At 52.2% G+C, this 11,392-nt stretch overlaps 2 protein-coding genes across 2 annotated transcripts in view; both read right to left on the minus strand.

The window, feature by feature from the left end:
* Hoxd12 (homeobox D12) overlaps positions 1–3,480 on the minus strand; it is a 3,990-nt gene extending 510 nt beyond the window's left edge. The window contains exons 1-2 of the mRNA XM_070032170.1: positions 1,630–3,480; positions 1–1,457 (exon numbers count right to left, since the gene is read on the minus strand). The exon at positions 1–1,457 is cut by the window's left edge and continues 510 nt beyond it. Coding sequence (XP_069888271.1) covers positions 1,219–1,457; positions 1,630–2,200 — 810 coding nt within the window. The 5' untranslated portion in view covers positions 2,201–3,480 and the 3' untranslated portion in view covers positions 1–1,218. The remainder of the gene's footprint in view (positions 1,458–1,629) is intronic.
* Positions 3,481–5,736: 2,256 nt separating this feature from the next.
* Positions 5,737–9,242, minus strand: Hoxd13 (homeobox D13). The gene is made up of 2 exons (XM_070020469.1): positions 8,359–9,242; positions 5,737–7,479 (listed from the first exon to the last, which is right to left on the minus strand). Exons 1-2 carry the CDS (start codon positions 9,134–9,136, stop codon positions 7,229–7,231), a joined length of 1,029 nt encoding a protein of 342 aa, XP_069876570.1. The 5' UTR covers positions 9,137–9,242; the 3' UTR covers positions 5,737–7,228.
* Between the last annotated feature and the right edge of the window lie 2,150 nt (positions 9,243–11,392).

Raw genomic sequence — 11,392 nt, forward strand, 5'->3', positions numbered from 1 at the left:
CCTTTGGTGGAGTTGGTAGGTGATGTAGAAGGTGAGAGAGAAGCTTCCACTTTTGTTTGCTTTTCAAGAGAAGCAACCAAAGTCTGAGAATCTTAAGAAATCTCTTTCCTCCCCCCATAAAGGTGGAGTTTTTATTTCTTCTTGTGGTGGCCCAGTAAGGTCATTCAAGAAAGAAAGACATGTCAACACCTTTACTCACCTCAAGAGGAAAGTCATATTTATAACTCAAGTGTACCCTCCCCTTCTTGCTTACTGCCTTCTCCTTCCCCAAGATGTGGTTCCATCCTTCCTGTGCAGCCAAGCCTCAAAACAGACCAAGCAGCTCCCCTCACCAGAGCTCACCTTTGGTGGTCCAGTTACAGGAGCATGGACTTAGCCTGGGAATGTGTCAGGAGGTGGGAGTGGTAGAGGAATTTTTGCCAGGCTCTTTTTTTTTTTTTTTTTGAGATTGCAGTTTGTTTTGGGGTCTGAGTCTCGCTCAGACCCCCCCCCTCTGGAAAGGAAGGCTTTCATCCCAGCCCATTTTACCCAGACAGCCTTCTCAGGAAACTCTGATTTTGTCTGGCCACCCTGCTCCAACCCTCCTCCCCTTTCCCTCAGTCTGAAGGTCTAGGGCAGCTTTTGTCTTTCCAAACTGTCCAGGGCAGCTGGGAGGGGGGATTGGGCCTTTCCCTTTCTTCAGAGTGTACATTCTGGCTTGGCCACAAAGAGCTTTTACTGCAAAGGGAACGATATTATCCACAGCCCTTTCCAGTGAGACTAGGTCTCAAGAGCTTCCTGTGTTCATGTTCCCTCTGAGGTCTAGCTAGGCGCCTGCTAAATGCAAGCAAGGCTAGAGAGAGGGAGACAAGGAGAACTAGCGGGTTTAAAATAGGAAGTCCAAGTACAAGGATTCTATAGTGAGTCCTGGTTGCAAATGCCTCCACCCCCTCCACCAAAAGCCAAGACAGGTGTCTTCCAGCCCCACGTGGAAACCGTGAGGCCAAAGTTGCTTTGTAATTCCAAAACGCCCCTTAGGAGCTTCTCAGAGAGAGCAGAAAGCAAAGAGGCCCCTCCCTAAGTGGCCTCATCTCCAAATCCCCTACTGGCTTCTGGGGCTGTAGAGTGAGCGGGAGAGTGCTCAGACCCGTGAAGAAGGAGCCGAAAGAATCGCCTCAACCCTCCACCAGGCCTTGGTCCAGAAAGGCAGGCCTGGCGCAGGGGAGGCCACGCGCGCAGCTAATAGAGCGCCAGCGCCTGCTCGCGCAGCACCACGCGCTTCTTCTTCATACGCCGGTTCTGGAACCAAATTTTGACTTGCTGGTCGCTGAGATTCAGCCTGTTGGACAATTCCTTGCGCTTCTGCCGGTTGATGAATTCGTTGGCGAGGAATTCGTTCTCCAGCTCGGCAATCTGCTGCTTCGTGTAGGGTTTCCGCTTCTTCCGGGCCCTCCCCGGGGCTGCCCCCCACGGCAAGCCTGCAACACAGCCCCCACCCGTGTCAGTCTGGCACGCTCCCGGCCGACTGCCCACCACCCCCTCCGGCCTTCTACCTCCCTAGGCAACCCTGCCCCCACCCCCACAAGCCTTCCCTGCACCCCACCTCCCATCCGGGCCCAAACGGGCCTGGGGAGCATGGGCACCGGTTACCGTCGGGCAGCGAAGGTCGCAAGCAAGAGGCGACACCCGCCGCCTGCACTGTCATGTTCAAGTTGAGCGGGCCCTTGGTGTCTTCCTTGAAGCTGGAGGCGCAGGGGGGGCCCTGGAGCAGGGTCGCCGAGCCCGGCGCCGAGCGGCCCACCCCCGCGTAGTCGTACTTGACTGCTTTGAGAGCAGCGGCCGCCCCTGCAGCCAAGCTAGACTCGGGGGTGTAGGGTGGTCGCGTACGGCCACGCTCCTCAGGCCCCGCAGCTGCTTCAGGAGTGTAGAACTTGACCTGGTCTTCGGGTCCATCCTTGGTGCCTGGAGGCTGCAGGCCTAGAGGCCCGGAGCTGGCCAGGTATGGCTGCGAGAAGCCGCTAAAGGCAGTGGCGCTGGCGGGCTGCGCGCACGAGCCGGGCGTGGCGGCCCAGGGCAGCGCGCTGCGCGGATAGGAGATGGGGGGGAGCGCGGCCAGCTGGCCGCCATTCGGCCGCAGGTTGGAAAAGTAGAAAGATTCGGGCGACTGCAGATTCAGAAGCGAGCCCACATAGCCCGCTCTGTAGAGACTGCGCTCACACATCTCCAACAAAGGACTTGAGCTGCTCTCGCAACAGTATTTAGTTACAGCCAGGAATAAGAGGACAGGCTCAGACGATTGGACGAAACTTTGCCTGCAGGTTCTTCAAAGCCGGTCATTTCAGCACCGCCTACATCCCCCCGACCCGTTTTCCCCCCCTTCAGGGTATTATGATAACACCCGCAATGTTCGATGGCGAACGACTAGGTTGCCAGCAAAGCCCAAAGCATGCTGAGCCAGAGGGAAAGCCTTTGGGAGTTTGCAGGCCTGCCTTCAAGAGTTGGCGACATTGAGCTGAGGGTGCCTTTATTCACGTGTCCCAGGGGACCCTGCTCAGTCTTCATTGGCTTCGGGACCTCGTTTTCCACTGGCTACCGGGGCCGGGCTTGGTTCCACCGGCTTTAAGTTGCAGCTGGAACATTCTCCTGTTAGGGGTGGCTCTGTGCTTGGCTGGAGAAGGCGAGGGTCTAGCGGAGCCATCAACTCGATCCCTGGGTCTGAACAATACCCCTCCCACCTGAACCCCTTTCAGGCCACGGCCCAAAGTGTCTAACAGCTACTCATGCATTGCATGAGTCCCAGCCACAGACACAACCCACGATGTTCACCAAAGGGAGAGAAAAGCATCGTAAATTCTACCCAAGTTTGGCGACAAGGAAGGAAGTTCCTTCACTCCTGGCGCTGGAGCCCAAGTCCAAGAACTCTGCCCCCAAAGAAGTTGCCATCCAGGTCCTTGAAGAATGCCACCGGGCAATCAGGCAGCTCCCGTAGTTAATCTTGGCCGTTCCTTTTATCACCAGGAGTCACCTTGACTACTCCCTGTAAGCCGGAATCCCACGTGTCCATTCCTTGCCAGGCACAGCAGGACAAACTCCCTAGGTCTTGGTGTGGAGGAACAAACAAGCCAGAGCCACCGGGCTGAGAAGAGCAAGCAGCACACTGAGGCAGGCGGCCAGTTAGCTGCGTGCCTCGCCTCTGCGGCCCAGGGTCGGGAGGCTGGCAGGTTCACGGGTCTGGAAAACGGAAACGAGCAGGGCGGCAGTTTCTAGTGGGGGCAGCATCCGCAGCCCTCAACTCGGGCCCTCCAGTGTAGCCCAGCCAAAGATCTAAGAATCTTCTACCTCCGGCACCAAGCCCCCCGAGCCCCTGTGACGGGCGCTAGCCCTAGCCGGCAGCAGACAGGACCCACGTCCCTGAGCCAAGCTGGAATTGGTTAGACCGCCAGCTATGGCGGAGACCACACAGGCGCCGCCGGAGGGCAAGGCTGACCACCGCGCCTCCACTTTATTGTGTGAGTTATGGCGACCAATTGGGCGGCTCGGGGGAACGCAACTGGCCTTTCTCCTGCTCTAGGGCGGGGGTGGAGTAGGAGTTGGGGAAGTGTGTGTGTGTGTGGGGGGGGGAGCCCTGGGCTCCTCAGGGCATTGCCAGTTTCTTCAGGAGCTCAGGCACGAGCGATGCTCTATGCTCCCCATCTTTCCATGCGAAGTGGGGGTAGGTACAAGCTACAGACCCAGTTCCTAGGGATTTGATGACATCCTGAGGCGTTGGTTCTCCGATAACTCTAACTTTGTGGAACTATGATGTCCCAATAGTCACAGGCCGGAAAATTCCAGATTCGGGTGTGTTTGCAGTCTAAGTGCTTCTTGTCTCAATACACAGCTATTCTCTAGTATTTGTATGCCTTGGGGTGTCTCCCTCCAATTCTTGGGCAGCCTTACAGCAACCGTTTGTCCCTTGGGACTGAATAAATAAAAGGACCTAAGTGTGAAACAGGTAAGATCAAGACACCTAGACTCCCTCCGCTGCCCCAACCGTTCTGCTTTATCCCCCAGGGTCACGACTTTAGAGATCTGATAAGCAAAGTCTTATTCGTAAAGAGCTAGGAGCTGGAGGCCCGAAGGAGGGTGGGAGGCGGGAAGGAGGCTTGCTTGACTCCTCAGCTGGAGAATGAGAAAGGAGCCTGTGGCGCAGGAGCTAAACCGCTAGTTCTGCCAATGCCTCCAATCGCCCAGGAGATGGCGAGCGCGCTCCACGCCTGGCGAAGCGCCGCCGCACGGTCAAGATCAACAGCGAAGGGCGGCGGGGCCGGCTGGGGGTCGCCAGTCGGCGCGGTCACGGCCCGCAGCTGGGAGCTGCGGATAGCCTCGGAAAGCTGGACGTGGTGGCGGCGAGGCTGACACCGACGCGGAACCCAGGGACTAGACCTGAGGAAGCGTAGCGGGAGCGCCTTTGTCTCCTCCTGTATCCCAGCTCTGAGTCTTCCCTTCGCCTCCGAATCTCGTAGACTCGCTGACCCCGATGCCCCACCGAAGCGCCAGAAATCTACCAGGTTTCAGAGCAGCTCTCCCTGCAGCTTCTGGGTCTCTAACCAAAGGAAAGGGCTCTATTCAAACTCCCAAAGTTTTAAGGCCTCTCTGCAGGCCTACTTCGCAGGGCCTGGGCCAGTGGAGGGCTCTACCTCCCTCCTCAATTTAGAATATGAAAGGAACACATATAAATAACAAAGCCTTCATCTGTTATTGATTTAGTCGTTAATCCAGATTCCACCAGAGAGCATTTGAGCGCAGTTTTAATCTTCAGCAAATCTCCTATTTCTCTTAGGCGGAGGGAAATTGACGAGTAAACTACAGATCAAAGGAAAATCTCTCAGCAAGCCCCTCTACCCACGAGGAGAAACCCGAGAAACGGATCTGGAGTATGGAGTTCTTCCCAAGAGCCCGAAACTTGCAAAAAAGAAGGGTAAGGGGCGACAGACATTGGAAGAAGGAAAAGCAGGCCCTTTCCAGATGAAAATACATCTTGTGAGGAAAAAAAAAAAAACCAAATAAACCAAAACACAAAACAGCAAGCAAAAGTTTGACCCTTCCTAAAGTGTAAGGTCTAGGATGATGTGGCCCTAGTTTCAGGGGTTATTCTTCTCCAGAGATTAAATCGCGGTTCTGTGTTACTCTGCTTTTTCTCAAAACGAAGTTGGCTTTCCGCAGTCCATAGTAAGATATAAAAAAAATCAAGCTGGGCCAGAGAAAACGAAAGTAGTTCCTCACTTTAGGTCCCAGCGCTTTCTCACGGAACCATAAGGGAGCCAGTCTATCAAAAGAATCTACATATTGTGTAAGATTTTTAAAAATCTGTGTTTAACTGACTTGCATATTCAACTGTTGCAAATTATTAAATTGATGAAAGAGAAGTATAACTACACGGTATGCCTCAGTTCTTCAGTGGTCATTTCCCTGAATGGCAAGAAAAAACAAAACCGCAAAGAGAAAGTTTTTAGTGCCCCAAAATTGCATCTAGCAATTAGGATGTATTATTGTGTTTTAATGGTCAGTCGCTGAGTACACACTGGTTGGGAGAGATGCTGTGGGATAAGCTTGAAATGTTTCTTTTTTGATCGCCAAATATGGATATGCAGTTCTAATTTCAAGACCTTCCTTGTTAAGATATTTATAATAGGCCTCCTTGTGAGTTTTCTTTATACTCAGGCACACAAATGAACATCAATTTCTAAAAGAAATAAAGCTGTATAAATAAATGGATAATATTGAAAGAGAAATAAAATTTTATTGGAGATAGTTTTTGAGCTGGTTTGGTAAAAAAAAAACAATCATTTTACACATTTCAAACGACACTCATGTTATAACATCATTATTTGTGTTAAATGGGGGAGGAGGCAGGAGGGGTGAGTCAGACATAGAGGTTTCAGGCACCAGAATTGGTGTTATGTTTCCTTCATCTATAGAGAGCATCATAGTGTTTAGAATAGCAAGAATTTATAATAAATAACAACAGTTTCTAGAGGCAACACAAGCTGGAAAAAAGGACACATCTATAAAGACTCAGAGGAAACAAAGAGAGTTCTGTTTATTGGCATCTCCCTAGGAGTAAAAATTGATTTTTAAATTCCTGAAGCACTGCTCACACACACCAGCTCACAAACATTGTATCTACAAAAATAATCCTCTCAGCTGTATAAATATACAGCACTTTAACAATTGTTATTTAGCATAACTTTCAGAAGCATTCCTCTTCCTTCTTGGACCTAAGAGCTCCACAGTTTTTGAATTAGATGATTTAAAGCTCTTCAAGAGGCCCAATGCATTTGTTCAGACAGCTAAATGCTTCCCTGGGTTCTGGATAGATGTTGCCATTCATGGCCACACTGGCTCAGTCTTTCCAGGAATTGAGGAGAGGCCCTCTATTCCATTCCTACAGACCAGAGGACAGGGAAGGGGTGCACTCACATCACCCTCAGGTTACTCTGCCAATTGTAGTTATTTTAATACCTGCTTTTGAGTTGGAGAAATGAAGGCATCCAGGAGGAAATATTATTTTTTCAAATTAAAGATTATAAAAGTCAGGTTATCAGGTGTATTGCAAGTATGCAACTAAAACAGCAAGTGAGAGATTCAAAGTTGTAAAGATTGTCTTCATTTCAACAGAGAACAAACATGATTTAAGAAGGTAGTTACTTTTAAAGCCAGTGGAATGGCTTTAGCCCTGTTTTCAGACTTTCTCAGTGATGCCAGAGCAGTGCTTTCCACTTGCCCCAGGGCAACTGCTGAGAGCTAACAATTCAAGTACCCCACCACGACCCCACCACAGGTTGTGAATGGCCGAAGCCTTTCTGGCCTAACGGATCAAGAAGACTATGCGTGCTGGAAATTAATAAAGTGATTAAAACAAAAACCTTGAATCTGAATGGCACTTCTGTAATTAATTTGGGGGATTATTAAAAAATACTTCAAGTCTTTTACACTGGCCTGGAGGGAGAAACAGAACATAAAAAAAATCATTAAAATAAACCTAGACAAGAACAAAACCATCAATAAGCAGTAAGAAACTACAAAGTTAGGTTGGGCTGCAAGAAGTTTCAGAGCCAGATAAGGGTCATGAAAGAAAAGAAATTTCACAACATTTACCATCATAGGTAGGAGGGAAGGGGGAATTAAATACATATTCAAGTCTTTCCAAAGGTCTTCTGGTGACAACTGAAAAAATTTAAACTGTCCTTGGCCAGCCTGGCCCATATCAGGAGACAGTATCTTTGAGCTTGGAGACAATTTTCTTGTCCTTTACTCTTCGGTTCTGAAACCAAATGGTCACTTGTCTCTCCGATAGGTTTGTGGCAGCTGAAATCCGCCGCCGCTTGTCCTTGTTAATGAACTTGTTAATGGCATACTCGTTCTCCAGTTCTTTGAGCTGCAGTTTGGTGTAGGGTACCCTTTTCTTCCTTCCCCGACGGTAGACACACATGTCTGGCTGATTTAAAGCCACATCCCCTGGTACAAACAACAGCATGGGAAAAATTAGACTGGATACTTGAAGCACTTAACTCTCTCTCTCTCTCTCTCTCTCTCTCTCTCTCTCTCTCTCTCTCTCTCTCTTTCTTTCTCTCTCTGTGTGTGTGTGTGTGTGTACTCAGAGAGGTATAGAGAATAAAGAAAAACCACAATGTTTACTCTTTATTGTTATTTACATGCACATATCCTTTATTAACTAAATACTATTTGAACTTCAAAACAGTGGCTACTTTGATGGATTATCATGGTTTCTCAAAGGGGCATCTTCATAAGCCTGTGATTTTAGGGCCCAGTTATTGGGAAGCTCATAAGGACAGAGTGCCTGCAATTACCAGCTGCATATGTTCAAACACACACACACACACACACACACACACACACACACACACACACACACACACACACACATTCAGATCTTTTGCTCAAGGCTTGATTTCTATGTTCCTATGTTTGGAGTTTCTTCAGAAGCTTTAGTGGTCTTTGGATTGTCCCAGTCCTTGAAAGCTGGGGACTCAGACCAGTGACATCTTTTAGGAAAGAGGCCTGCCTCTTCCAGAGAGGGGACCCTAGTAAAGGGCACCGAGCACGCTCAACTTTGGGGGGAAAGCCATCTGTATCGCATACAGGAAGAATAAGATTGTGATAGAGTTTAAAGCGGAGGAAGGATTTACAGATTTCACGGGAACTATATTAACGTTTGAGCTCAACTTGGTCAGGCCTGGAGCCCGGACACCCACAGCCAAATAGGGGCGCACACTCCTCTGTCTCTCTATCTCTCCCTCCCTCTGTCTGTCTATTTCTGTCTGTCTCTGTCTCTCTCCTCCTCCCTCTTTCCTCCCTTTTCTCCATAGCCCCTACCTGGAAAGGAAGATTTCCAAAAGTGGGACCCCTGTGGCTGGTCCTTGGCACAGTACACCTGGCTGTTCCACCCGTTGGTCAGCGTCCAGGACTGGTAGCCCTCCATGGAGATGTATGCTTCGTGCCTAGGCTCCCCGGAGCCAAAAGTGGACACCATGTCGATGTACCCAGGCACATGCTGATAGGGGCTCGTGTAGCCCTGGTAGAATGACACCTCCTTGGCTCGCGCGGGCACCTCGTTGGTGGGTACGCTGCTGCTAGCCAGGCCCGACACGTCCATGTACTTCTCCACGGGGAAGCCTCCGAGAGAGGCGTGCGGCGACGACTTGAGAGCATTCTGCTGCAAGCCCACGCCGTGCGACATACGGCAGCTGTAATAGCCGTTGCCGAAGTGGTAACCATAGCCCAGCGCGGGGGCGCCGGGCGGCGCTGCCGCAGCCGCGGCGGGTGCGGGCGCGGGACACTCTTTAGTCGGGGGAGCCTCTGGGCGCGCGGCGACCGCAGCCGAAGACGACGACGACGAGGCGGAGCCCGTGCGCTCCGAGGTCCCGGGGTAAGCGAAGCTGGAGGCCGCTGCGGCCGCCGCCGCCGCTGCCGCCGCCGCCGCCGCCGCCCTCCCCGAATGCGCCCCGGCGAAGACTGGCGCGGAGAGGAAGCCGCGGCATTGGCCCGGCGCAGCTGCCGCGGCCACCGAAGAAGAAGACGAGGCCGGGGCGGCCCCAGAGGCCCCGCCGTCCGCCCGCAGCCCGTCCATATCCCAACTCCCGGCGCGGCTCATGGCCCGGCCTGGCCCGGCCCAGGCCCGGGCCCCGGCCCCGCGCAGGACACCATGGCGCGGCGCGCCTCCTCCCTCCTCTCCTTTCTCTCGGGCTCGCTCGCTCCCGCCCTCTTCCTCTCGCCCTCTCTCCCTCGGCGAGCCTCCCGCCTCCCGCCCGCCCGCCCGCCCGCCGGTCCGCCCGCCCTCCAACAGGTTAGCTCATCGCGGGACGTTTATAAAAACGAAGTTCAGGTTGGGAGGGGGCCTGGGCCGGCCGGGGGGCCGCCTCCCGCCCCGAGGGCGCCGGCCGGGGGCCGTGCCATTGGCTGCGCGGGGCCACGTGGGGGGTGGGGGCGAGGGGGAGCCCGGCTGCAGGCCCCGGCCCGACTGGACCCGCCCACCCCGGCCCCCACCCCTCCTCGGTTTGATGCGGCCCCCCTCCCGCATTGGTGCCCTTCCCCTCCCCCCCGCACCCGACCAGGGGTTTGTGCCGCAGCCACCCCCACGACTTGATTGAGCGACGGCCCATCCCAGGCCCTGTCTGCAACTGAGGCGGGCGCCCAGGCCTGCGCCTGGTCTCCGCACCGACAGCTTTTGCCACCTCCCCTCGGTTCCCTAGCTGCACGGCAAACGGAACACGAAGGACAGAGACAGCATGGCGTAAAAGTAGACTCATGTTGAAAACTCCCATTACTTCACCGTCCCTTAACCGAACCTCGGTCCCAAGTTCGAGGGAGCTAAGTTTCCCTATTTAAAACGTTGTGACCGGGCAAAGGCATTTGACACACCTAAGATGAGTCTAGTAGACCATCTCCCTCCCCACATATACCGCCCAGAACATGCCTACAAAGCGCCGTCCTGGCAGCGGCAAAGACTTGCCAGTAAGTCCAGCGAAGACCCACCTCGGCACGGCGAGCCTGGCGATCGCCACCGGTGAGAAAGTGCATGGTTCCCTGGTTCGCGCTGGTTCTCGCAAGCCAGCCTCCAAGTCACCTCCAGAGCTGATCCCAGCACAGTCCGGCCCCGTCTCCCCCGCGGTGCGGCCGGCAGAAAAGACCCCGGCCAAGAACGAGAGAGGAAAAAGCCACTCGGCCGCCCTCCGCGAAGTTCTGTGCCTCACCCACAGCCTACCGGCCTCTGGCATTTTACAGCCACCACCCACCCCCGCCCGTTACTCACACCAATTAATTGAAAACTTCACTTTCCTTAGGACCTTTGTTTTGCTTCCTTTTCCAAGTTGCCAAACTGCAGAGAATTGAGAAGAACAGTGCTTTCCCCAAGCAAAGTAGGGAGCGGTAGTACATAGAAGAAGCAGCCCGAAGCAACTAGGTCTGCCTTCAAGAGGGTATGGTGGATTCCAAGCTGTCCCGGTGCCAGAGTCCTCCAGATGACAGCCCCTCCATGTCACATTCTGCACTCCTCAGAGTGTCAGGCCACCATCCTCCAATCTTAGCAATTAATAGAACACTCGTGAGCCCTATGGCAAATATAGGAGTGTGTCTTGCACTATTAGAGTTGGTGAGCCAACGGTGTTGAAGTGAGTCTGGGAACCTTCAAAATGGGCCGATGTCGTTCCGTTACACCAACTCTCACTATCTTCAAGAAAATTGGCTCCTAAGCCTAGATTGGTGAGGTCAGATTGTCTTCCAGACACAAGACAGAACCTGAGTAGGGTGAAGAAAACAACCCCTGGGCCTGGTATTGTAGGGTGGGCTGCCGGTGTTGGGAGTGTTGACATGCAAAACACAGTAACCATAAAAGGCTCAAATAAAGGTGAAAGTTATGAGAGAGATGCTGGAAAAGAAAAGCAAGATAATTTGACTTGTTTTTTTATTTTTGAAGTCCTTTGCATACCTGCAAACAAATGCAAAACAAGAGGGGTCTCAAGCTTTACAGAGCTGAAGAAATAGAAATTTGCTGATGAGAATAATTTTGACAACTGGGAGACGCAACCGGTCCACTGGATGCTAGATTGCATGTAAAGGACTGGTGATACACAGGGTTTCTGACTTTGCAGGATTGATCATGTCCCCTCTACCAAATGACACCCCAAATAATCATGTGGTACCCTAAGATACTTTTACTTTTTCTTTGTTTCTCTTTCTCGAGAGAGAGAAAAGTATGGAGAGAATTTTCTTCTATGACTGCAAGAAATCTGTTGAGGTATTGCTAACACTGAACTGGAACCCACAAACTTTCAGTCTCTTAAAACGAAATATTTTGGTGTGTTTGTGCCCTTGGACTTCAGTTCCATTTTTCATTTTATAATTACATATC

The sequence above is a fragment of the Dipodomys merriami genome, unplaced genomic scaffold (genome assembly GCF_024711535.1).
Source record: "Dipodomys merriami isolate MVZ:Mamm:240054 unplaced genomic scaffold, mDipMer1.0.p SCAF_1, whole genome shotgun sequence".
Lineage (NCBI taxonomy): Eukaryota > Metazoa > Chordata > Mammalia > Rodentia > Heteromyidae > Dipodomys > Dipodomys merriami.

What these genes read in the sequence shown, in the direction of transcription:
- Hoxd13 (XM_070020469.1), bottom strand. Translation starts at nt 9,136, where the DNA reads ATGAGCCGCGCCGGGAGTTGGGATATGGACGGGCTGCGGGCGGACGGC. An exon ending in TTGGAAATCTTCCTTTCCAG is followed by an intron (nt 7,480 to 8,358) that starts GTAGGGGCTATG and finishes TGTTTGTACCAG; the next exon opens with GGGATGTGGCTTTAAATCAG.